Below are 22540 nucleotides of genomic sequence, written 5' to 3' on the forward strand. Positions count from 1 at the left end.
TTTTTTTGTTATCTTTTATGCATTATCCTTTTGAAATTCTCCTTGTCTGATTTCTTACCTTTGCGATGCATCTATGATGGTACGTATAATTCATTACATCCGCTAACTAAACATCGCAACGCGCTCCTTACTTTTAATAGCTTCTTTGAAATTTGATAGTCCAAGTTTTATTATGTGCAAACCTCTGCTCAAACATTTGTACCGCATTCCTATTGAGTTTGTCTTTAGCTTTGCAGCGAGAGCGCTGCCGATCTCTAAGTTTGGGGGTGGCAGCGATCCCGGAGAAATGCATTCATTACATTGCGATGCGAGTAAAAAAAAAATCGTTTTGGGATAAAAACTCCACTGTCAGCGTAATGGGGAAACCCATGCCGATAAGAGTTAAATTGTGAAAGGCACTTACCCGTAGTTGGATGTCTGCATGACACCCGTGGGGGCAAGCCAAAACAAAAGTAAGTCGCTAGAATCAACGCATAAGCGCAACTCCTCTGTCTGGCGCAAAATTAAGCCAAAACAAGAGATGAGTTGAATATGACACGTAACCAAAGTTGGCTGTCCGTATGACACACGTGGGGGCAAGCCAAAACGAAGAGCATAACTAGATTCAATGCCGCATTCTAATAATAAATCGCAAGACTTTGAATTGTTTCAACGAACGCATTCTTAAAAGCTAAACGCAAAGTTGCGGGGAATGAGTAACAAGTTTTTGAGCAGAGGCTTGCCTGATTTAAACTTAGAAAAGATTTCTTTGAAGAAGTAGCCGAAGTTGGGGAGAGCGTTGCTGCCATGGTTAGAGGTATAAGTAAATTATATTCTGAGAGGCTGGTCTTCGCAAAGGAAAGCCAGAGGGTGAGTATTGAATTTCTTGAGTATAAAACATGCTTGAGGACAAGCATGATTCTAAGTTTGGGGGTGTGATGACGGGTAGAAATACACGTTATTATAGACCTTTTATTTAGAATTATGAAGGTTGTTAAGTAGAAGATGCAGCGATTATACTAAGAATTCATGAGAAAACGAGCTTGCGTCGATCGACATTAAGAATCTTGGCTAACCCACTATTATGCGTTCAATTGTTTATTTTTGTAGCAAACGTAGAAATCGATCGCATGCGCGGAAGCCAGGTTATCGTGAAAACAATCGCATGTGTGGAATCTCTCCATCACAAAGGCGAATGCATATGTTCGACGCATGGATGTTGCGGCCATTAACTACATGCGTCCATCATATAGAAGTTGCGACTACAGAGTAATAACCATAATAGAGGGATGATCGCAAGGGTGGTGGAATGCGTTGATACTTCGGAAACCAAGCATGAACGCATACCTCGGGAGTATCAAAAGGTGATGTTGACATTTCACCTACCACGCCGTTAGCAGCAGAGATTCAGAGCAGTCCATCACGCCGTTAGCTGCAGAATTTCAGAGAAGGACCATTAATGCTGTCGGCGATCAAACTCTATAAATAGAAGCCGTAGAGCAGAATTTCAAATTATCCGGGGTTTTCTGCCTGGGAGCAGATCCTTGTGATCCAGACCAAAGCGTGAGAAGATAGTCTTGAGAGTTCTTCATCCCCTCAACCATTTCGAGTGACGACCGGAGCCTTCGCCTGAGTTGAAGCTCGAGAGAGTCTGCTCCACCGCCCATCCATGGTACCACCGGCAGCCTTGACACACATCTGAACATTGCTTCCATCTGGCCCTCCATTTCTCTTCTATCCTTGTGTTGTATTACATTGTGGCTTAAGAGATTAATACATTTTGTGATCAATGCATTTCTATATTTTCCATCGATTCCATCTCCATCTTCATTTACTTAGCATCCTTTACTTTCATTGCATCACTAAGTAAGACTGCTGGAGTATCGCATACTTAATCATGCGGCATAGACATATGAGCATGTAGCAAACCACCACATGAGAGGTGTGCGTTGCGTGAGTGTTGTGAGAAAATCCTATTTGCTTAGTGTGAAGCTGTAGCAACGTTTGTCTATAAACGGACACAATGCTTGTCTATGAGTAGAATCAGCTGCAACCAACTGCCTGGGAGGGTAAGTAGTTGATCACAAGTGTTCACTAGAGATAAGAATAATCTTACGTCAACCATGTTTTATGTGATTACCTTGTCTTATGAGTGTATCAATCATCATTTAAGCGTATTTGGGAGAGGAGTCTAAAAACCAAATCTAGACTTGGGAGAGCGGATTGGATCGCATAAGCAAGAATGGGGACTTAGGAATAAGTTCCGTTTGCTACTACATAACGTATGCACCCTTTACGTAAGATAGGGTGGTATTCAATCATCTTGCTTATGTGTGAGAGCACATGAGTGGGAATAGAGACATAGAAATAAGGCCTCTTGACACTATCGCATATACATCGCACGCGTCTTCGTCAAGTGTGTTTAGCATGATCGCATAGCATGCGTTGGCTGGGGTTACCCTTGCGGTCGAGCTTAGTGTTGCGATGAAGACATCCTCGCCATTTTATCTATTTTCCATGCATTTCACTACGCGTTAACAATTGCCATGTCTCTACTCTCAGTCATACTTCCATTTCGCTTAATCTGTTAGCTAGGAGTAGGAGTAGTGCATAGTCCATAACCTTCCACATTCTTTTATTCTTCGCCGTAAACACATTACCACATAACATTTAACTACAATCCCTGTGTTCAACCTTGAATCACTCGAGAAACTTGCGATCTTGTTATACTTGGCGAGAGAGCAAGAAAACTTGTGATAGGAACGCATGGTCATTGCATATGAGGTTAACGCATACTTTCCATCCCAACGCATGAGAACAAACGCATAGCCCAAGACATGCATCATATATTTTGCCTCCAAATTTTCAGCATCACCAGACTTTAGGAGACTGCTTTAGGCCATACAGAGATTTCTTTAATTTGCAAACCTAATTACCAAACCATGCTTCAAAACCTGGAGGTGGGTTCATATAGACCTCTTTTTCTAACTCACCATTCAGAAAAACATTTTTTTACATCTAGTTCATGTAAGGGCCAATCTTGATTAACAGCAACTGAGAGAAGAACTCGAATCGTGTTAAGTTTTGCCACTGGAGAGAAAGTTTCTGAGTAATCCACCCCGTATATCTGAGTAAATCCTTTTGCAACCAACCTGGCCTTGTATCTATCGAGAGTCCCATCAGATTTGTATTTGACAGTGAACACCCACTTGCACCCGACAGTTTTGTGACCTTTAGGAAGAGCGACTAGATCCCAAGTTCTGTTTGTCTCAAGTGCACGCATTTCCTCCATAATTGTGGCTCGCCATTCAGGAACTTCCATGGCCTTATGCACATCGCTTGGTATTATCACGGTATCCTGGTTGGTAGTGAAGGCCTTAAATCTCGAAGATACGTTAATGTAGGACAAGAAGCTTTTCATAGAATGCTTGGTGCAGGATCTAGTACTTTTCCGTAAGGCAATTGGTAAATTTAAGGTAGCATCATACTCACCCGTCTTTTCCACCTGTTTATATGTACTCAACTGTTGCACGTATTCTGTTTCCTGTGTATCACCTGATAATTCACTACCACCATCGATCTTGACTTCGTCAGAGTTCACTACATCACCTTCAACACATTCATTATCATCAAGGATAGAGGTACCTTGAGCTGGTTCCGGTTCTGACTCTTGGACAACTTCTGTGGAGTAACAGGGGGAACTATTTTGGGAACTATTTTCTTTCTGAGATTCTTCCTATAGTAGGTTATCCAGGGCACTTGTTTCGTTGGAAGGACAGGGTCATTGTCTCAGGGATAGGCTCAGGAAATAGATCTATAGGAACAGAATAGGTAGATGTGTTAGCCTCTTCACTAACGGTCTCCCCCTGAAGAGAACTAACTGGAAAAAAGGGTTTGTCCTCGAGAAAGGTGGCATCCATGGTGACAAAGTACTTCCGAGAGGAAAACTGAAAACACCTATAGCCTCGTTGATGAAGGGGATACCCAACAAACACACATTTTTGAGCCCGAGGAGCAAACTTACTCTGGTGAGGACCATGATTATGAACAAAAATGGTACATCCAAACACCCTAAGGGGAACATCTGGGAAAAGGCGAGTGGACGAGAAGGACTCTTTAAAACACTCTAAGGGTGTTTGGAATTTAAGCACACGGGAAGGCATTTGATTGATGAGATGAGCTGTAGTAAGTACAACATTCCCCCATACATACGAGAGTAAGGACGCAGGTATCATGAGAGATCGGGCTACTTCAATGAGGTGGCGGTTTTTTTGCTCAGCCACCTTATTCTGCTGAGGGGTATAAGCACATGAATTCTTGTGGACAATGCCTTTAGAAGTAAAAAACTCATGAAGAGACTGATTAATAAACTCACGTCCATTGTCACTTCGAAGAATGACGATTTTAGTGTTGAATTGAGTTTCGACGGTAGTGTAAAATTGTTGGAACACTGTCGTCACTTTAGATTTGTCAATAAGGAGAAACACCTATGTAAGATGGGTGTGATCGTCAATAAAGGTGACAAACCACCGTTTACCGGACACAATTGTGACATTAGACGGACTCCAAACATCACTATATATCAAATGGAAAGGTCGGGAATGTTTATAGGGTTGAGAAGTAAAAGAGGCCCTGAGCTGTTTTGCACGAATACAAACATCACAAGATAAAGACGACACATTCACATTACGAAATAAGTGGGAAAACAAGTATTTTATATAATGAAAGCTTGGATGTCCAAGACGAAAATGCCATAATAAATAGTCAGTTTCAGAAACAGTAAGAGAAGATAACAAACTAGTCCTAGACAAACTCCTAGAAGAAGCATCATCGGAAAGGAAATAGAGCCCCCTATCGTGTCGGGTAGTGCCAATCGTCTTCCCCGAGCTCAGGTCCTGAAACAAAACATCATCTGGTGAGAAAACAACTTTGCAGTTCAAATCTCTGGTTATTTTACTTATTGATAGCAAATTGTAAGAGCTCTTGGCACATGTATAACATTCTGTAAAATCAACTCCTGAACCGGAGACATGTGACCCTTCTCAGCAAAGGGGTCAAAAGACCTATCTGCAATTCGTATTCTCTCATTTCCAGCGCTTGGATAATATGAGAGGAATTGGTCAGATGATCTAGTTAAGTGATCGGTCGCTCTCGAATCAAGAATCCAGGATTCATCCCCCTCAACAAAGAAACTAAAGGATTGAGGAGTATTTGATTGATCAATATTGTCGGTGCCAACTGTACTTGGATCAATCGAACTGGTCACCTGGGGAGCACCATCAACAACTTCACTAGTGAGGGCTCGACTAGATTTAGACTTATCATTCGGAGGACACTACTTGCCATTTAGTGGACGACCGTGTAATTTCCAACATTAGTCTTTTGTGTGCCATGGTTATTTACGGGGCTCACAAATTGGAGAAGATTTTCCATCCTGCTTGTCACTCTCAGATCCATACGACTTGACCCCAAATGCAACAGAGTCCAAGGTAGTGGCAGCTGTACCATTCATAGCGCTTGTTCTATCCTCTTCTTATATGATTTCTTAGCATACCTCCATAAGGGACGACATCGGTCTTTGTCCCAAAATCCGGCTCCAGACGGTGTCAAATTTCGAGTTCAAGCTAGCCAAGAAATCATAGACACGGTCAGCTTCCTCAATCTTCGAATACTGAACCCTGTCAACTAGGCAATACCAAACAACTTCGCGACATAGATCCATTTCTTGCCACAATAGTGACGGTCCACAATAGTGCACTCATGTAATTGTTTCCTCAATGTATAAAGTCATGAAGCGTTCTGTCTTTTTGAATATAATTTCTGGACAGCTTCCCAAATATCCCGAGCTAATGCTGAATAAAGTAGGGGCTTTCCAATCTAAGGTTCTATACTGTTTATCAAAATTGAGCAGAGGAGGTAGTCCAAGTTACTGTTGTACGACAGAGGGGAAGGGACTGGCTGGAACCGCCCGATCGAAGGTTGGCTGGTGCTGCGCGAACAAGGAGCCGCCTGGTTGGGGCACGACTGCTTCTGCTCTGATCAGCTGTGGCTGGACCTACAATGGCACAAGAAGGGATCGAAGATAGTGGTTGACGGCAACCCTAATTTTAGCACTTTGAGAATTTTACAGAGTCCCATCTCTTGCTAGGATTGATGACTGAATTTCTTCTATCCCAGTTACGGTCTCATCACCTTGCTCTGATACCATATTGAAAATAAAAGGTAGAAAAAAGAACACCAAAGTTACGTGGAAACTCTAGGCCAAGGAGAAAAAACCATGATAAAGAGTTTTTTTATTAATTTTTGATACACACTACACAGTAAAGGTACAAATATAAATAGCCATAGGTCAGAAACTTTAGACTGTAGACACCAAGTAAAAGACTAAAATGGCCTTAGGGCCAAACAACGTTTTGCAACAATTATTATTAAAGATGAAGGTTAAATTGAGATGAAGAATATAAAATACACACCTTCCCAAGAATATGGCTCTCCTTTGCAAAAATACACTCAAAGGAGCTCTAAAGTTCTTATAAAATGCTCAGAACTAGCCCTTTTGACCTTTTCCAAACACCCTATATTTTCGCCCACAACACAAGTATTCAAAAAACATACATGAAAGATGCAATTTAAAGGCTTGTTATCACACTTGTGCTGCAATGCAAGGCCTTGTTATATTGTACTACAAGGTCTTCTCTTCTGTAAGCGAGTAAAATACCTTTTGTTGCCCTTGAACCATTATCTGCCAGAGGTGTGGCTCTGATCCGCTTGCTACTCCTTTGATCCGCTTTTGGTTTTGGGGACTTTCACTTTTTTGTCTTGGTCATTTTCTTATGGCTCTATTACTCTTTCTGCTCTTCGTTTGTAATATCCTGGTTCTCCTTTTTTCATTGGCTTCATTGTATCTAGCACATCGTTCTCTCTTGTATCTCTTTGGATACTTCATTATTCAATGAAATTTTTCTTATTAAAAAAAAAAAAATATCTGCCAGAGGTGTGAACACCTATGGCTGTGCTTCATTTTTTGGCATTGTGGTGCAAACCCCTTTTAGGCTGTGATATGTGGACCAATTTAAACTTCTTCTGCCACAGGCGTTCAGTTCTCAATGTAGCGTTGCAGTGTCCAGCTGCCTCCGTGATGTTCAATGTGCTTCTCTTGGACTTTAGTCCTTGGTTTCAGCTTGGGCTTGGATTTGGAGTCTTAGACCGAACTTTTCTAATGATTAGGCTTCACATTTTCTGATATAATAGAATACTATAAGAGAATACCCCGTGTTATGCATGCATCACATAAGCATACTTGGGATCCTGAAGGAACAAGAGCTCTGCTTATTGTTTGTTTGTTTTTTTTGTTTTTAATTTTTTTTTCAATGTGGTTGCATGCCCTTTTTTTAATCAAATATGTTTCTTCTTGATTTACCCAGTTGTAAATTTCTTTCTGAACTTAGTTCCTCTTTAAGTTTCTGCTTGAACAGGTAAAAGGGGGCATCACAAATATTGGGGTACCAGGATGTTTAAATACGGTGACCAAGATGTGCTGCATTTCCTTCTCTCAAATCTTAACTGGTAATGTACAATACAATTTTTAAATTTTAAATTATTTAATTTAATTATTATTATTATTATTATTTTGAAAAGGATGCAAAGCTTTTCAACAAGGAAATGAAACGAAATGTTTTCTTGTTATAATTGAAAATTCATTCGTTTCCCCATTTTTCCCCATTTTTTGTATTGTTCACCTCCTCCGTTTTTTTTTTTTTTTTCCAAATTTTTAAAGATAGTTTTGGTCCTGTGTTTTGTGTAAGAACATATTTTTAAATAAAATCTGTTATAATTCTATAATCAGGATTTTCCATTCTTGTAAATATTTTGTGATATTTTCCTTTTCTATGTTTTGTACACTTGTATATATTCATATCTTTGGTGAATGAATAGAGCATTCAGATTATTTCTCAAACCTAAGAGTTTTACATGGTATCAGAGCTCTCTAAATAAACTTAGGGTTTTTGTAAACCTTAGGGTTTGAGAATTTAGAACCCATTTGTGATACGTTTAGGGTTTTGTGGAGAGGTGAGTTTACTCACAGTCGCCGTCTTCGGTTCGTTCGCTGTCGTTAGTCGCCGCCGCCGGAAAAAAAAAAGCTTTTTTTTTCGACACCGCCCATTCCAAAGAGAAGCCCAGCTGCCGATCTACAAAACCCCCAAAGTCCGGTTGCCATCTGACCAACGCGTGAGGCTCACGCGCCGCCTGTTCTAGCCTACTGTCCGTCCACGCGCTGGCGCGTGTAGGTGCGTGCGCCGCCGTTTTTCATCCGTCTTCAGTGAGGTCTCCTCAGTGTTGTTGGCTCTTCTTGGTGGTGTGTTTGTTTGGGATATATAGATATACTCATTGCTTGTGTAGACATCTCTTCGGTAAATTAGGGTTTGATTCTTTGCTGTCCGGTGCTACTTTTTGAGGTAATGGCTGATAAGAAACCAGTAATGTCTGAGATTGTTCCTATTGTGTCAAAAGTAACTGAACATAAGTTGAATGGATCCAACTACTATTCATGGAGATCAAATCCAAGAGGTGTTTTTTGCTATTATTGTCATAAATCTGGCCATACGAAACGTGAATGCAGAAGATTGCTGAATAAGGGTCAGAGGATGCCATCACCCTTTGCACATGTCGCCTGTACTCCTGATAATCTTGACAAGTCAATTACGATTTTTGCAGGGGAGTTTGCTAAATTTCAGCAGTATCAAGAGTCATTGAGGGCATCATCTTCTACTCCCATTACGACCATCGCAGAGACAGGTAACATTTCTAAATGCATTCTTTCCTCCACGTCAAAATGGGTCATTGACTCTGGTGTTACAGACCATATGTCAGGTAATCCCAGTTTATTCTCTACCCTTTGTACATCTACCTCTTCACCTAATGTCACTATAATTGATGGAACCTCCACTCCTGTTTTAGGATTAGGAACCGTTCATCTCACTGAATCAATTTCTTTGTCATCAGTTTTAAATTTACCAAATTTATACCAAATTTCTCGTTTAATTTGATTTCGGTCAGTAAACTCACTCGTGATCTTCATTGTTGTGTCTCCTTTTTTTCCTGGTTATTGCTAATTTCAGGATCTTACGACGAAACAGACTATTGGTAAAGGGCGGGAAGTTGGAAGTCTTTACATCTTTGAACCATAAACACCTACGACCATCACATGCTCTAGCGTGTCGTTTCCCTTTGAAGAGCATTGTCGTTTGGGTCATCCGTCTATCTCTGTGTTGAAGAGTCTTCGTCCACAACTTTAACATTTGTCTTCTTTCGATTGTGAGTCATGTTAGTTTGCTAAATTTCATCGTTTGAGTTCGATCCTCGAGTCAATAAACGAGCTAGTGCTCCTTTTGAATTAGTCCATTCTGATGTTTGGGGTCCCTGTCCTGTTGAGTCCAAAGGAGGGTTTAGGTATTTTGTTACATTTGTCGATGATTATTCTCGTGTTATGTGGTTATATTTAATGAAAAGTCGTTCTGAGTTACTTTCTCATTTTCGTAACTTCCATGCCGAAATTCAAACTCAGTTTAGTGGTATTCTTAAAATCCTACGGAGTGATAATGCTAAGGAATATTTCTCTCACACACTCAAGTCTTATTTAGATGCCCATGGCATTCTTCATCAATCTTCTTGTGTTGATACTCCATCTCAAAATGGGGTTGCAGAACGAAAGAATCGTCATCTCCTTGAGACAGCCAGAGCTTTGATGTTTCAGATGCATGTTCCAAAATCCTTTTGGGCTAATGCTGTTTCCACAGCTTGTTTCTTAATAAATCGCATGCCCTCTTCCATTCTTAAGGGTGAGATACCTTTTCGTACTTTATGCCCCAAGCAACATTTGTTTCCCATTCAACCTAGAATATTTGGTTGTACTTGCTTTGTTCAGGATGTTCGGCCTCAGCATACCAAGCTGGATGCAGAGTCCTTGAAATATATTTTCCTTGGTTATTCCCGCATCCAAAAGGGTTATCGGTGTTATTTTCCTAGTCTTAATAAATATTTAGTCTCTCCTGATATCACATTTTTTTAACATACCCCATTTTTTTCATCACCGTCTTTCTCTTCGAATAAGAGTCAAGGGGATCATAAGGAATTAGAGGAGGATTTCCTTGTCCAGTTATTTCTCCTTCCGATCTTTTTCCTGATTCATCTCTTCCTGTGGCTACCTCTACTCTTCCTGATTCATCTCTTCCTATTGCTCTTTATAAAGGTAAACGTACTTTTGCTCATCCTATTTCCTCTTTTGTTTCATATAACCATTTTTCACCTTTCACATGTTCATTCATTGCATCCTTAGAGTCTGTAACCATCCCGAAAACTGTTCATGAGGCTTTGTCTCATCCTGGTTGATGTGTCGCAATGGTGGAGGAGATGACTGCCTTAGATGATAATTGTACTTGGGATTTAGTTTCTCTCCCTGCATGAAAGAAGGCTATCGGTTGCAAATGAGTGTTTGCAGTTAAAGTCAATCCTGATGGTTCTGTTGCTTGGTTAAAAGTGCGCCTCGTAGCGAAATGCTACACACAAACTTATGGCGTTGACTATGCTGATACTTTTTCTCCAGTAGCAAAAATGGCATCTGTGAGGTTGTTTATTTTCATTAGCTTCAATCAATCATTGGCCTTTACATCAGTTTGATATTAAAATTCCATTTTTTCATGGTGATCTTCAAGAAGAGGTATATATAGAGCAACCACCAGGGTTTGTTGCTCAGGGGGAGAATGGAACGGTGTGTCGCCTTCGTAAATCCTTGTATGGATTAAAGCAGAACCCACAAGCTTTGTTTGGTAAATTTAGTCAGGTGATTGAAAGCTTTGGAATGCGGAAGAGTAGGTCAGATCATTCAGTCTTTTTTAAGACATCTGAGGGTGGTATCATTTTGTTAATTGTATATGTGGATGATATTGTGATTATTGGTGATGATGCTTCAGGTATCCAGTCTCTAAAGACCTTTCTTCATAGTCAATTCCATACAAAAGATTTGGGCATGTTGAAATACTTCTTAGGAATTGAGGTAATAAGAAGCAAGAAAGGAATTCTATTATCACAAAGAAAATATGTACTTGACTTGTTGACTGAAACAGGAAAGCTAGGGGCTAAGCCATGTAGTACCCCAATGATGCCCAACTTACAGCTCACAAAAGATGGAGAATTGCTAAAAGATCCTGAAAGATATAGGAGGTTAGTGAGAAAACTTAATTACCTTACAGTGACTCGACCCGACATAGCCTATTCAGTAAGTATTGTGAGTCAGTACATGTCATGCTCTACAGTTGATCATTGGGCTGCATTGGAACAGATTCTTTGTTATTTGAAGGCTACTCCCGGGCATGGTTTAATATATAAGGATTATGGTCATACTAATATTGAATGTTTCTCAGACGCTGATTGGGCAGGATCTAAAGAAGACAGAAGATCAACCTCAGGGTATTGTGTTTTTGTTGGTGGTAATTTGATTTCTTGGAAGAGTAAGAAGCAAAATGTGGTGTCACGTTCAAGTGCAGAATCAGAATATAGAGCAATAGCACAATCTGTATGTGAATTGATTTGGATATATGAACTTCTTGTTGAGTTGAGATTTGAAATCACCACACCGACAAAGTTGTGGTGTGATAATCAAGCAACACTTCATATTGCGTCTAATCCTGTATTTCATGAAAGGACTAAACATTTTGAAGTTGATTGCCATTTTGTACGTGAGAAAATTCAACAAGGGTTGGTATCTACAGGATATGTGAAGACTGGAGAACAATTAGGAGATATCTTCACGAAAGCATTGGATGTAAGACATATAGATTATCTATGTAACAAGTTGGGCATGATTAACATATATGCTCCAACTTGAGGGGGAGTGTTATAATTCTATAATTAGGATTTTCCATTCTTGTAAATATTTTGTGATATTTTCCTTTTCTATGCTTTGTACACTTGTATATATTCATATCTTTGGTGAATGAATAGAGCATTTAGATTCTTTCTCAAACCTAAGAGTTTTACAAATCCAATAAGGAACTATGGGAAATCCTCCCACTCATACAAGCCACAGAGAATGAACTTTTATTAGTCTTCATCATCATCACTATTATTCTTTTATAAACAAAAATAGAGTATTCATTCCACCATAGAATGGAACATGGAAAGGAAAAAAAAAAAAAAACAATGGGGTATTTGGCTTGGAGTAGAGATTTAGGAGATTCTCTTGGATGTATATATGAATAGATAGAAATGAAATTTATGTTTAACTTTTGTTTGGTATACAATAGTTTTTTGACATTTTGTCTTCTTTCTATTTTATATATAGTGTGTGCTTTTGTTTATTGGTATAGGCATGTTAACTGATTAGCATGGACCTTCTAGATATGTAATTATTAATCCGAGATGTAGGTTTACCTTTTAACAGGTGGGTTGTGGAGTATCATATTGATGGTTTCCGTTTCCATTCACTCTCTTCAATGATCTATACTCACAATGGTTTTGCTTCTTTTACCGGAGACATGGAAGAGTAAGGCATCTACTAAAACTTGTAATCTTACGTACATGCAACTACTATGTTAACCTTCTACATTTTTCTAATACAATATGAAACTAAAACTTCAATTCGGAAAGGAAAGCAATAATACCTTAGAAAATAGTGCTATATGGATCCTTATTTGTTTAATTCAAACCTTGTTTGTTGTCTCATTGTCAACATATGTAATATTTATTGGAATGTCGTGTACTGTGTACATTTCATCATCTTGATAATTGGAGCAAGAAAAAAAAAAGACCAATAATAAATAAATAAGAATTAAACTCAAGGCATGAATAAAAGAACTGGCTTATAAGAATTACTCGTTGAACTCGAGGAGATCATGAAATGCTTTGCAATTGGCGTTAGTAATGTTAGATACTTAGATATAATATTAAGTTTCCTTTACCCATTAGGTTAAGCTTTTGGGTCAATCATTGATTTTTATTTATTGATTGTATTTACTTTCTAAAAAAGAAAACAAGACTTAATGTTGATATAATGAAAAGAGACCGATGCTAAAAAATACAAGATACCGGAGATAGTATTACAAATAATGACAAAAACAACTGTCAAAGCATTCCAATTCAAACAAATGTCTTGAATGGAATGATTAGAACAAGACTTCAGAAAGAAAAGGAAAAGAAACTTTTTTTAATCTCTCGTTCATTGTAACAATGAAATTTTTGTTTCTTGTTTTAAAGAAAACAAACTCAAATGAGGGATAGGATTGTGTTATTCTTCATTAGCAAAAATTTCTTGGAATGTCTTGGAACGTACCGGGATAATGGCATAGCGTGATATTATAAATTTGTTACATGGAAGGAAACACCTCTCTGTTTCTTATAGAAAACATTTAATTGAAGGAAATTTGGGAAGACGCATTTAAAGCAACTGTACTTGTGGAATTAGTGAAAATTCGAAATTGAGGGCCAGGATCTGCCAATGATTTAGGGATGTAAATCTTTTGTCCTGTGTTATTGAGAAATAATGAGGAATTTTCAGCCCAACGTACATTTGTTTATAGTTCTTACCATCTTTCTTCTCTTTTGACTAATTGAAGAAATCTTTTGTAATTCCCTCGGTTTTGGACCTTTTTTTTTTTTTTTTTTTTTTTTTTTTTTACATTTCATACATCAACAAAATTATTTCTTTAAAAAAAAAAAATCCAGCCCAGCAACCAAACCAAAAATCTTCTATCAATTATTTTCCAACTTAACGGAAAATTCATATCTTTATCTTCAGCTTAATGTTAGTACTTTGGTTTCTGATTTATTCTATCCTCGTGGCAAGTGAAACCCAACCCTGTTTGTTCACAGGTTCTGCAATCAATATGTGGACAAGGATGCGTTGCTGTACCTCATACTGGCAAATGAGATACTTCATGGTCTTCATCCTAATATAATAACGATTGCTGAAGATGTAAACGATTGTTCATTTATTTGCTTGTATATAATTTTAGCATACTTATACTTGAAAACCCTTTTATTCTACACCCTGAAGTTAAAGTGAGAGATCGGTTTAATACCCTGTTTTGGCTTGGTAAATGGTTAATCGATGGTCCCTTAGCTGATAAATTCTTAAGACTCTTCATGTTGTCCGTGGGAAAACTTCAACTGTTAAGAACTGAGAAATGAGGCCAGCGACAGTTGGATTTCTACTTTTAGATGAACTGATCTTTCATAGAGAGGTGACGAGTTGACACAGCTCATTTTCTGTTTAGACAAAGTGGTGCTTTTCACTGGCTCTTTAGAACCCAAGGACACAATTGTACAACCTATAGAACAGGTCTTGTACAAGTAAGGTCATTTCACTGGCTATAATTATAGAGGCATTGTGTACCCTTTCCTCCTGCTCTGGTTGAAAAATGATATTTCTTAGTGAAATCCCTTTTCAACCACCTTTCTCGAGGTGATCTTGGCCTTCTTCCTGCATTTTGTAAGGAGTTGTGGAAGTTAAAAAAAAAACCACTAACAAGAATGTTTCTTTGTCCATTCCTTGGTGGCATAAATTCAAATGAAAAAATCTTGAGGAATTTTGGGATTTGTCTTGCTCATATAGTCATATTAATGCTACTTTTGGAGAATGAAGTTGGAGGGCGTACTCCATATGTTTCTGTTCTGTCCGGTAGTGCTATTTTATGAACTAGACTCTGGGATATGTTTAATTTTCTCTTTTCTCCTCTTCCTAATACCTCCGAATGGGTTGTCCAAGGATTATTTGGCCTCATATTCAGAGAGACTGGAGAAAGCAGCTTTTGGGGAATAGTTTAGTTAGTTTGTTTGCCCTTTTTGTTTTTAAAAAAATTCATTTTTATGTTTTTTTAAAATTTTTCCCCTTTTTTTGGGGAATTTGACTTGAATTTAAGTAGATGAGGAGAAGACTATCAATAACTTATTTGGGATGTAAGCTTGTTTTCTTTTCTTGGTGCATTATATAAATGTTGAAATTATATTTTAGCCCTAAGGGCGTTTTTGTCTTTTATCAGTCTAGGGTTTCTCATTGTTTGGTTATTTATATATGTTCTTATATTGTGTACTGTGTATCTGAATTAAAAATAAAAACTCTTATCGTGGTTTTTTCTCCCTGGTCTAGGGTTTTCCACGTAACTCGGGTGTTTTTTTTCTTTTTCCCCTAACTTTTCAAGATGGTATCAGAGCATGGTGATGAGAACGTCGCTGGAATAGAAGAGATTCAGTCATCGACTCTAGTAGGGGATGGAACTCCAAGAGAAAACTCTAACAATGCTGAAATTAGGGCTACCGTCGATCAATACCTACGGTCATTACTTAGACCGATTCAGATTCAACCAGCCCTAATCGATCCAGCCGTTACTGTCGTGGGAGGACCCCCGCCACTGCCGACGACGACTTCAACCACACTGCCGCTGCTGCCGTCGAGACTCAACCATCCGCCGTCGACTTCCTATGTTTTCCAGCCACCGGGTTTTACAGCCGCTGATTCCGCTCCAGATCCCGCCGACGGAAGTGTTTCAGGTCAGTCGTTCTCCCTTCTGACGTTACCTAGTTCTGTCTACCCATCGAATCTTCCATCTTCGAGTCTTCCTTCATCATTGAGTTTTCCATCTTCGAATCTTCCAAGCCCTCTGAATGTGCCCGATATATCGGTCTACTAGAACCCACAACGTCATTTGAACCACCCAATCCAACCGAACCCGGTCCAGCCGAACCCGGTTCAACCAAACCCGGTCCAGTCGAACCCTTTACAGCAACTTCTTGTCTCCCATTATTTTTCCTTTGGTCAGCCAGCTCCTCCTGTTGGTTTTCCCACACCGACAGAAACGATATCTTCAGGGGTTTATGGGCAGAAACAACCAACAACGATTCATGGTGGGACTGTTAGTATTCGACAGCAATTGGCAAACCTTCAACACCAAATTTCTGCACTTGGAGCAGCTGTTAGATCTTCGACCAATCCTTCAACAAATTTTCTACCAGATACATACCCAGGGGTTCCGTTATGTTCAGAAACTCCGGTAACTACTTACCCTACTTTGCCTTTCACAAACATTATGTCTGGGTCTGTAGGCAATTCTGCAGGAATTTCCATTGGCGAAAAACTTAATGGACAGAATTATTTTTCTTGGTCACAATCTGTGAGGATGGTTTTCGAGGGGCGGCACAAGTTCGGGTATCTAACAGGGGAAATACCCAGACCAAACCTCGGGGATCCTCAGGAACGGACATGGAAGGGGGAGGATTATCTCCTTCGCTCAATTTTAATAAATAGTATGGAGCCTCAAATTGGTAAGCCTCTTCTTTACTTAGCTTCTACTCGGGATATCTAGGAAGCTGTCCAGAAACTTTACTCGAAGAGGCAGAATGCTTCACGTCTTTATACCTTGAGAAAACAGGTGCATGAGTGCAAGTAAGGGACACTCGACGTAACATCTTATTTCAATAAATTCTCACTGTTGTGGTAGGAGATGGATCTATGTCGGGAAATAGTTTGGAATTGCCCAATTGACGGGGTTCAGTATTTGAAGATTGAGGAGGCTGACCGTGTCTATGATTTTCTGGCTGGCTTAAACTCGAAGTATGATGGTGTTCGGAGCCGAATTTTGGGACAAAGACCAATACCGTCCCTGATGGAAGTTTGCTCCGAGGTCAGATTGGAAGAAGATCGAACCAGCGCTATGAATGGTACAATACCTAATACCCTGGACTCTGCTGAGTTTGGAGTCAAGTCATCGGGTTCAGAAAATGACAAACAAGAATGGAAAGAACCCTCCAATTTGTGAGCATTGCAAGAAACCATGGCATACGAAAGATCAATGCTGGAAATTACATGGCTGACCTCCAAATAGCAAGCGGCATCCTCCGAACGACAAATCTAAGTCCGGTCGCGCCTTCGTTAGTGAAGCTGTTGATGGTGCCCCTCCAGGGATGAGCCAGGTGGATCCAGGTACGGTTGGAATCGGCAGTATTGCACAGTCAGGTACTCCCCATTCCTTTAGTTTCTTTGCTGAGGGAGATGAATCCTGGATCCTTGATTCTGGAGCAACAGACCATCTAACTGGATCATCTGACCAATTCCTCTCCTATTATCCAAGTGCTGGAAATGAGAGAATAAGAATTGCAGATGGGTCATTTGTCCCCGTTGCAGGAAAATGCCACTTATCCCCACTTCAAGGACTGATTTTGCATAATGTCTTACATGTGCCAAAATATCCTATAATTTGCTATCAATCAGTAAGTTAACCAGAGATTTGAACTGCAAAGTTGTGTTCTCACCAGATACTGTTTTATTTCAGAACCTGAGCTCGGGGAAGATGATTGGCACTGCTCGGCACAATAGGGGGCTCTATTTTCTTTCTGACGATGCTTCGTTTAGGAGTTTATCTAGCACTTGTTTACTGTCTTCTCTTACTATTTCTGAAACTGATTTCTTATTATGGCATTTTCGTCTTGGACATCCAAATTTTCATTATATGAAATATCTATTTCCTCATTTATTTCGTAATGTGAATGTGTCATCTTTGTCGTGTGATGTTTATATCCGTGCTAAGCAGCCTAGGACGTCTTTTACCTCACAACCCTACAAACCTTCCCGGCCCTTCCACCTGATACATAGTGACGTTTGGGGCCCTTTGAATGTCACAACGGTATCAGGTAAACGGTGGTTCGTTACCTTCATCGATGATCACACTCGTCTTACATGGAGTGTTTCTTCTTACAGACAAGTCTGAAGTGACGACGGTCTTTCAACAGTTTTACACTACCGTCGAAACCCAGTTCAATACCAAAATCGCCATTCTTCGAAGTGACAATGAGCGTGAATTTGTTAATCAGACCCTTCTGAGTTCTTAAACTCGAAAGGAATTGTCCACCAAAATTCCTGTGCCTATACACCTTAGCAGAATGGGGTGGCCGAACGGAAAAATCGCCACCTCATTGAAGTAGCCCGATCCCTCATGATACCTGCATCCTTACCCTTGTATCTATGGGAGGATGCTGTTCTTACTGCAGCTCATCTCATAAATCGGATGCCCTTCCGTGTGCTCAAATTCCAAACCCCCTTAGAACATTTTAAAGAATCCATCTCGTCCACTCGCCTTTTCCCTGATGTTCCTCTCAGAGTTTTTGGGTGCACCATGTTCGTCCATAATCATGGTCCTCACCAAAGTAAATTTGCTCCTAGGGCCCAAAAATGCATCTTTGTTGGTTATTCGCTCCATCAACGGGACTACAAGTGCTTTCAGCCTTCCTCTCGAAAGTATTTTGTCACCATGGATGTCACATTTCTAGAGGACAAGCCATTCTTTTCCGTTAGTCCTCTTCAGGGGGAGACTTCGAGTGAAGAGGCTAACATTTCCACCTACTCTGTTCCCTTAGACTTGTTTCCCGAACCTATCCCTGAAACAGAAACAAATGAACCTATCCTTCCTACAAAACAAGTGCCTTGGATAACCTACTATCGAAAGCATCTTCGAAAGGAAATGGTTCCCGAAATTGTTTCCCTTACTCCGCCGGAAGGTGTTCAAGAGTCAGAACTGGAACCGGCTCAAGTTTAAGGTACCCCTAGTCATAATGACAATGAGTATGTTGAAGGTGATATAAGGGACTCAGGTGAAGTCAGAGATGATGACAGTGCAGTCAGGGATGATGGCAATTATGAAGCGCCCAGTGGTGCTCAGGGGACTGAAAATGAACAACAGTTGGGTACAGATCAACAGGTTGACAAGACCAATGAGATTGAGGTTGATGATACCTTGGATTTGCCGATAGCTCTGCGAAAAGGTACTAGGTCGTGCACCAAACACTCTATGACAAGCTTCTTGTCTTATAGTAACCTGTCTACGAGATTTAGAGCTTTCACCACCAGCCTGGATAATGTGATAATTCCGGACAATGTGCACAAGGCTCTGAAAATTCCTGAATGGCGAGGTGCAATTATGGAGGAGATGCGGGCCCTTGAGACTAACAAAACATGGAATCTGGTTATTCTTCCAAGAGGGCACAAAACCGTAGGGTGCAAGTGGGTGTTTACTGTCACATACAAGTCAGATGGAACTCTCGATAGATATAAGGCTAGATTGGTTGCAAAAGGATTCACTCAGACGTATGGAGTGGATTACTCAGAAACCTTCTCACCGATGGCAAAACTTAACACTATTCGTGTCCTCCTTTCTGTGGTTGTTAATCAAGACTGACCTCTCCATCAGTTGGATGTGAAAAATACGTTCCTAAATGGTGAACTGGAAGAAGAGGTTTATATGAACCCACCTCCAGGTTTTGAAGCCCAGTTTGGCAATCAGGTGTGCAAATTGAAAAAATCCTTGTATGGACTGAAGCAGTCCCTTAGAGTTTGGTTCGATCGATTCACCACCTTTGTTAAATCTCAGGGGTTTGTTCAAGGGCATTCAGATCACACCTTGTTCACTAAGAAGTCAGCACCAGGAAAAATAGCAGTATTGATTGTCTATGTTGATGATATTATACTATTAGGAGATGATTCAGCAGAAATTGACAGGTTGAAACGACGAATGGCAGATGAGTTTGAGATAAAAGATCTCGGTACCTTGCGATATTTTTTAGGAATGGAGGTAGCAAGATCAGTAGAAGGGATCTCAGTGTCTTAGAGGAAATACACACTCGATTTGTTGAAAGAAACTGGAATGACAGGGTGTAAACCTGCAGATACACCTGTAGAAGCCAACCTCAATCTGATAGAGTCAGCAGATGATGTTCCTGTAAACAAAGAAAGATATCAACGGCTTGTGGGGAAACTGAAATATCTGTCACATACCAGACCTGATATATCATATGCAGTTAGCTTGGTCAGTCAGTTCATGCAGGCTCCGTGTGAAAGACACATGGAGGCAGTCACACGGATCCTGAGGTATCTGAAGTCTTCTCCTGGAAAGGGCTTGGTTTTCAGAAAGCATGATGAAAGGTGTATCAAGGCCTACACAGATTCTGACTGGGCTGGTTCTGTTACAGATAGGAAATCTACCTCAGGATACTGCACCTTTGTGTGGGGAAACTTAGTTACCTGGAGAAGTAAGAAGCAAGGCGTCGTGGCTAGAAGCAGTGCCGAAGCCAAATATAGGGTTATGAGCTTGGGTATATGCGAAGAGATTTGGTTGAAGAAGGTTTTGGTAGATCTACATCAAGAAAGTCATGACCCGATGAGACTTTACTTCGATAACAAGGCTGCCATTAATATTGCACACAATCCGGTTCAACATGACAAAACCAAACACATTGAGATTGACCGACACTTCATCAAAGAAAAACTGGATAACGGTAGTATTTGCATTCCTTATGTTTCGTCCAGCCAACAAGTTGCGGATGTTCTCACCAAAGGGTTACCCAGACAAACTTTTGACACCTGTGTTAGCAAGTTGGGTCTCATTGACATCTACACCCCAACTTGAGAGGAAGTGTTGAAATTATTTTAAACCTAAGGGCGTTTTTGTCTTTTATCAATCTAGGGTTTCTCATTGTTTGGTTATTTATACATGTTCTTGTATTGTGTACTGTGTATCTGAATTAAAAATAAAAACTCTTATCGTGGTTTTTTCTCCCTGGTCTAGGGTTTTCCACGTAACTCTGGTGTTTTTTTTTTTTTCTTTTTCCCCTAACTTTTCAAGAATAAAATATGTCTTATAATTGCTCCATGGCTTCTATGCATACTGATTAGAGATCTTCTTGTTACTCTTTTGGTTCTTTTGGTCATCTTTCTTGTAAATGTCGTAAATAAAAAGGACATTGCAACTTGTATAAAGAAAGTGCCATTTCATAGAATTGTTTGCAAACCATAATTGCTCGATATACTAGAAACCAATTGAGCAAAGATAGAAAAGAAGCCATAGTTTTTCTTACCGTGGATGCATTTTTTTAAAAATGAAAATAGTACAATTTAGCTTGGTAAAACATTTTAACTGTTGGGTAAAATTCCACTTGTTTGTTTTCTTTTCTATGGGAAAGTGCAAAATCTTTTCTAGCTGTAGTATCTTGCTAGTTTCTTTTGTCATGAGGCATGGGATATCCTGCTAGAATATTTACTATTAGGCATTATATGCATTCTAGCTTTCTAAGAATTCTTATTTGTCAGGCAACGTATTATCCTGGGCTATGTGAGCCGACCTCTCAAGGGGGACTCGGTTTTGATTATTATGTGAATCTTTCTGCATCAGAGATGTGGTCGTCCTTCCTTCAGAATGTTCCGGACCATGAATGGAGCATGAATAAGGTTGTTTTCTATTCTTTGTGCACCTGTTTGATGCATCTCAATCACTTAGAGGGTTTTCCATATATTAAAGAGAGAATTGCATCGTGCAGATTGTTAGTTCATTAATTGACAACAGACACCAGGCAAACAAGATGCTTCTGTATGCTGAAAATCACAGCCAAGTAATTTTCTTCCTAATCATCTTTAAAATTATTAATCATCCATGGTTTAATGAATTATGAGCATGGATTTTACATGCTTGGTTGTGTGTCTTCCTTATCTCTTCTTTACTTCTTTATCCTTTTAGTCCATCTCTAGTGGGCGTTCATATGCCGAGATTCTGTTTGGTGATATCAAGGAGCATGCTGCTGGATCAAAGGAAACACTGCTCAGGGGGTGTTCCTTACACAAAGTACGATTCGTTTCTCGAATTAAATTATTCCTTTGATATTTTAGAAAATAAATGTTCTAGTTTGCCAAAAAAAAAAAAAAAGAGAGAGAAAAAACTTCTAGCCTCAGAAACAGTTGCAAATACAATGACAACGAGTGTACTGGTTTCAAATGTTAGGTTAGCCAATAGTCGGGGTTAGGAATTAGAACGTAGACCAAATGGTATGCTGATCCCACAACATTTTAACTAATCATCTTCAGTTTTCTTTTTGACATTAACTTCATCATAAATGATAATATTATATAACAGAACCTCTCGAAACCTGTTAAAAAAGATGGTTCCATCCAAGGTTCTTATCGTGTGTCTATGCCCATTTTCAGTGTTTATTAGCTTGCATTCAAATGCATAAGGTCAACTAGATACTGCAGAAATAGTTCTGCCTTCTATTCTTTTCTGTCCTTACCTACTGTTATTTAGTTTATCCATTTATGTAATTTTCTTTTGATGGCCTTCAATCAGATGATTAGATTGATCACATTTACTATTGGTGGACGAGCATACCTTAACTTCATGGGAAATGAATTTGGGCACCCAAAGGTCAGCTTCTATCTCTTCAATATGCATGAAGATGTATAATATTTTCTCCTGTCAAAATATATGTGTAATATTTGTCTATGGATCAGAGAGTTGAGTTCCCGATGCCGAGCAACAACTTCTCGTTTACGCTTGCTAACCGACAGTGGGATCTTTTAGAAAAGGAAATGCATCATGATTTGTTCCTTTTTGATAAGGTGTGTAGTTATTCTTCGACATCGTTAATATTGAAACTTTGTCATGCAGAGTGAAGTAAATGTTCGACCTTAAAGTCCCACAAATTTTTTATTATCTCATCTTAATTTAATAAAAAAAACTTACCTCAAAAAATA

At 39.5% G+C, this 22540-nt stretch overlaps 1 protein-coding gene across 4 annotated transcripts in view; it reads left to right on the plus strand.

The window, feature by feature from the left end:
* The window catches only part of EMB2729 (Alpha amylase family protein), a 44331-nt gene that overhangs the window by 16528 nt on the left and 5263 nt on the right, over nucleotides 1–22540 (plus strand). For all 4 annotated transcript variants that reach the window (XR_016532136.1, XR_016532137.1, XR_016532135.1 and 1 more), the window contains exons 9-16: nucleotides 7455–7545; nucleotides 12419–12520; nucleotides 13846–13948; nucleotides 21107–21244; nucleotides 21334–21405; nucleotides 21531–21635; nucleotides 22134–22211; nucleotides 22298–22405. Coding sequence is in view for 1 of the 4 variants with exons in the window: in XM_090317854.1 (XP_090173980.1) it covers nucleotides 7455–7545; nucleotides 12419–12520; nucleotides 13846–13948; nucleotides 21107–21244; nucleotides 21334–21405; nucleotides 21531–21635; nucleotides 22134–22211; nucleotides 22298–22405 (797 nt within the window). In the remaining 3 variants the exon portion in view is untranslated. The remainder of the gene's footprint in view (nucleotides 1–7454; nucleotides 7546–12418; nucleotides 12521–13845; nucleotides 13949–21106; nucleotides 21245–21333; nucleotides 21406–21530; nucleotides 21636–22133; nucleotides 22212–22297; nucleotides 22406–22540) is intronic.

This window comes from Benincasa hispida, chromosome 9 (genome assembly GCF_027475165.1).
Source record: "Benincasa hispida cultivar pf3 chromosome 9, pf3_genome.v1.1, whole genome shotgun sequence".
NCBI classification, from domain to species: Eukaryota; Viridiplantae; Streptophyta; class Magnoliopsida; order Cucurbitales; family Cucurbitaceae; genus Benincasa; species Benincasa hispida.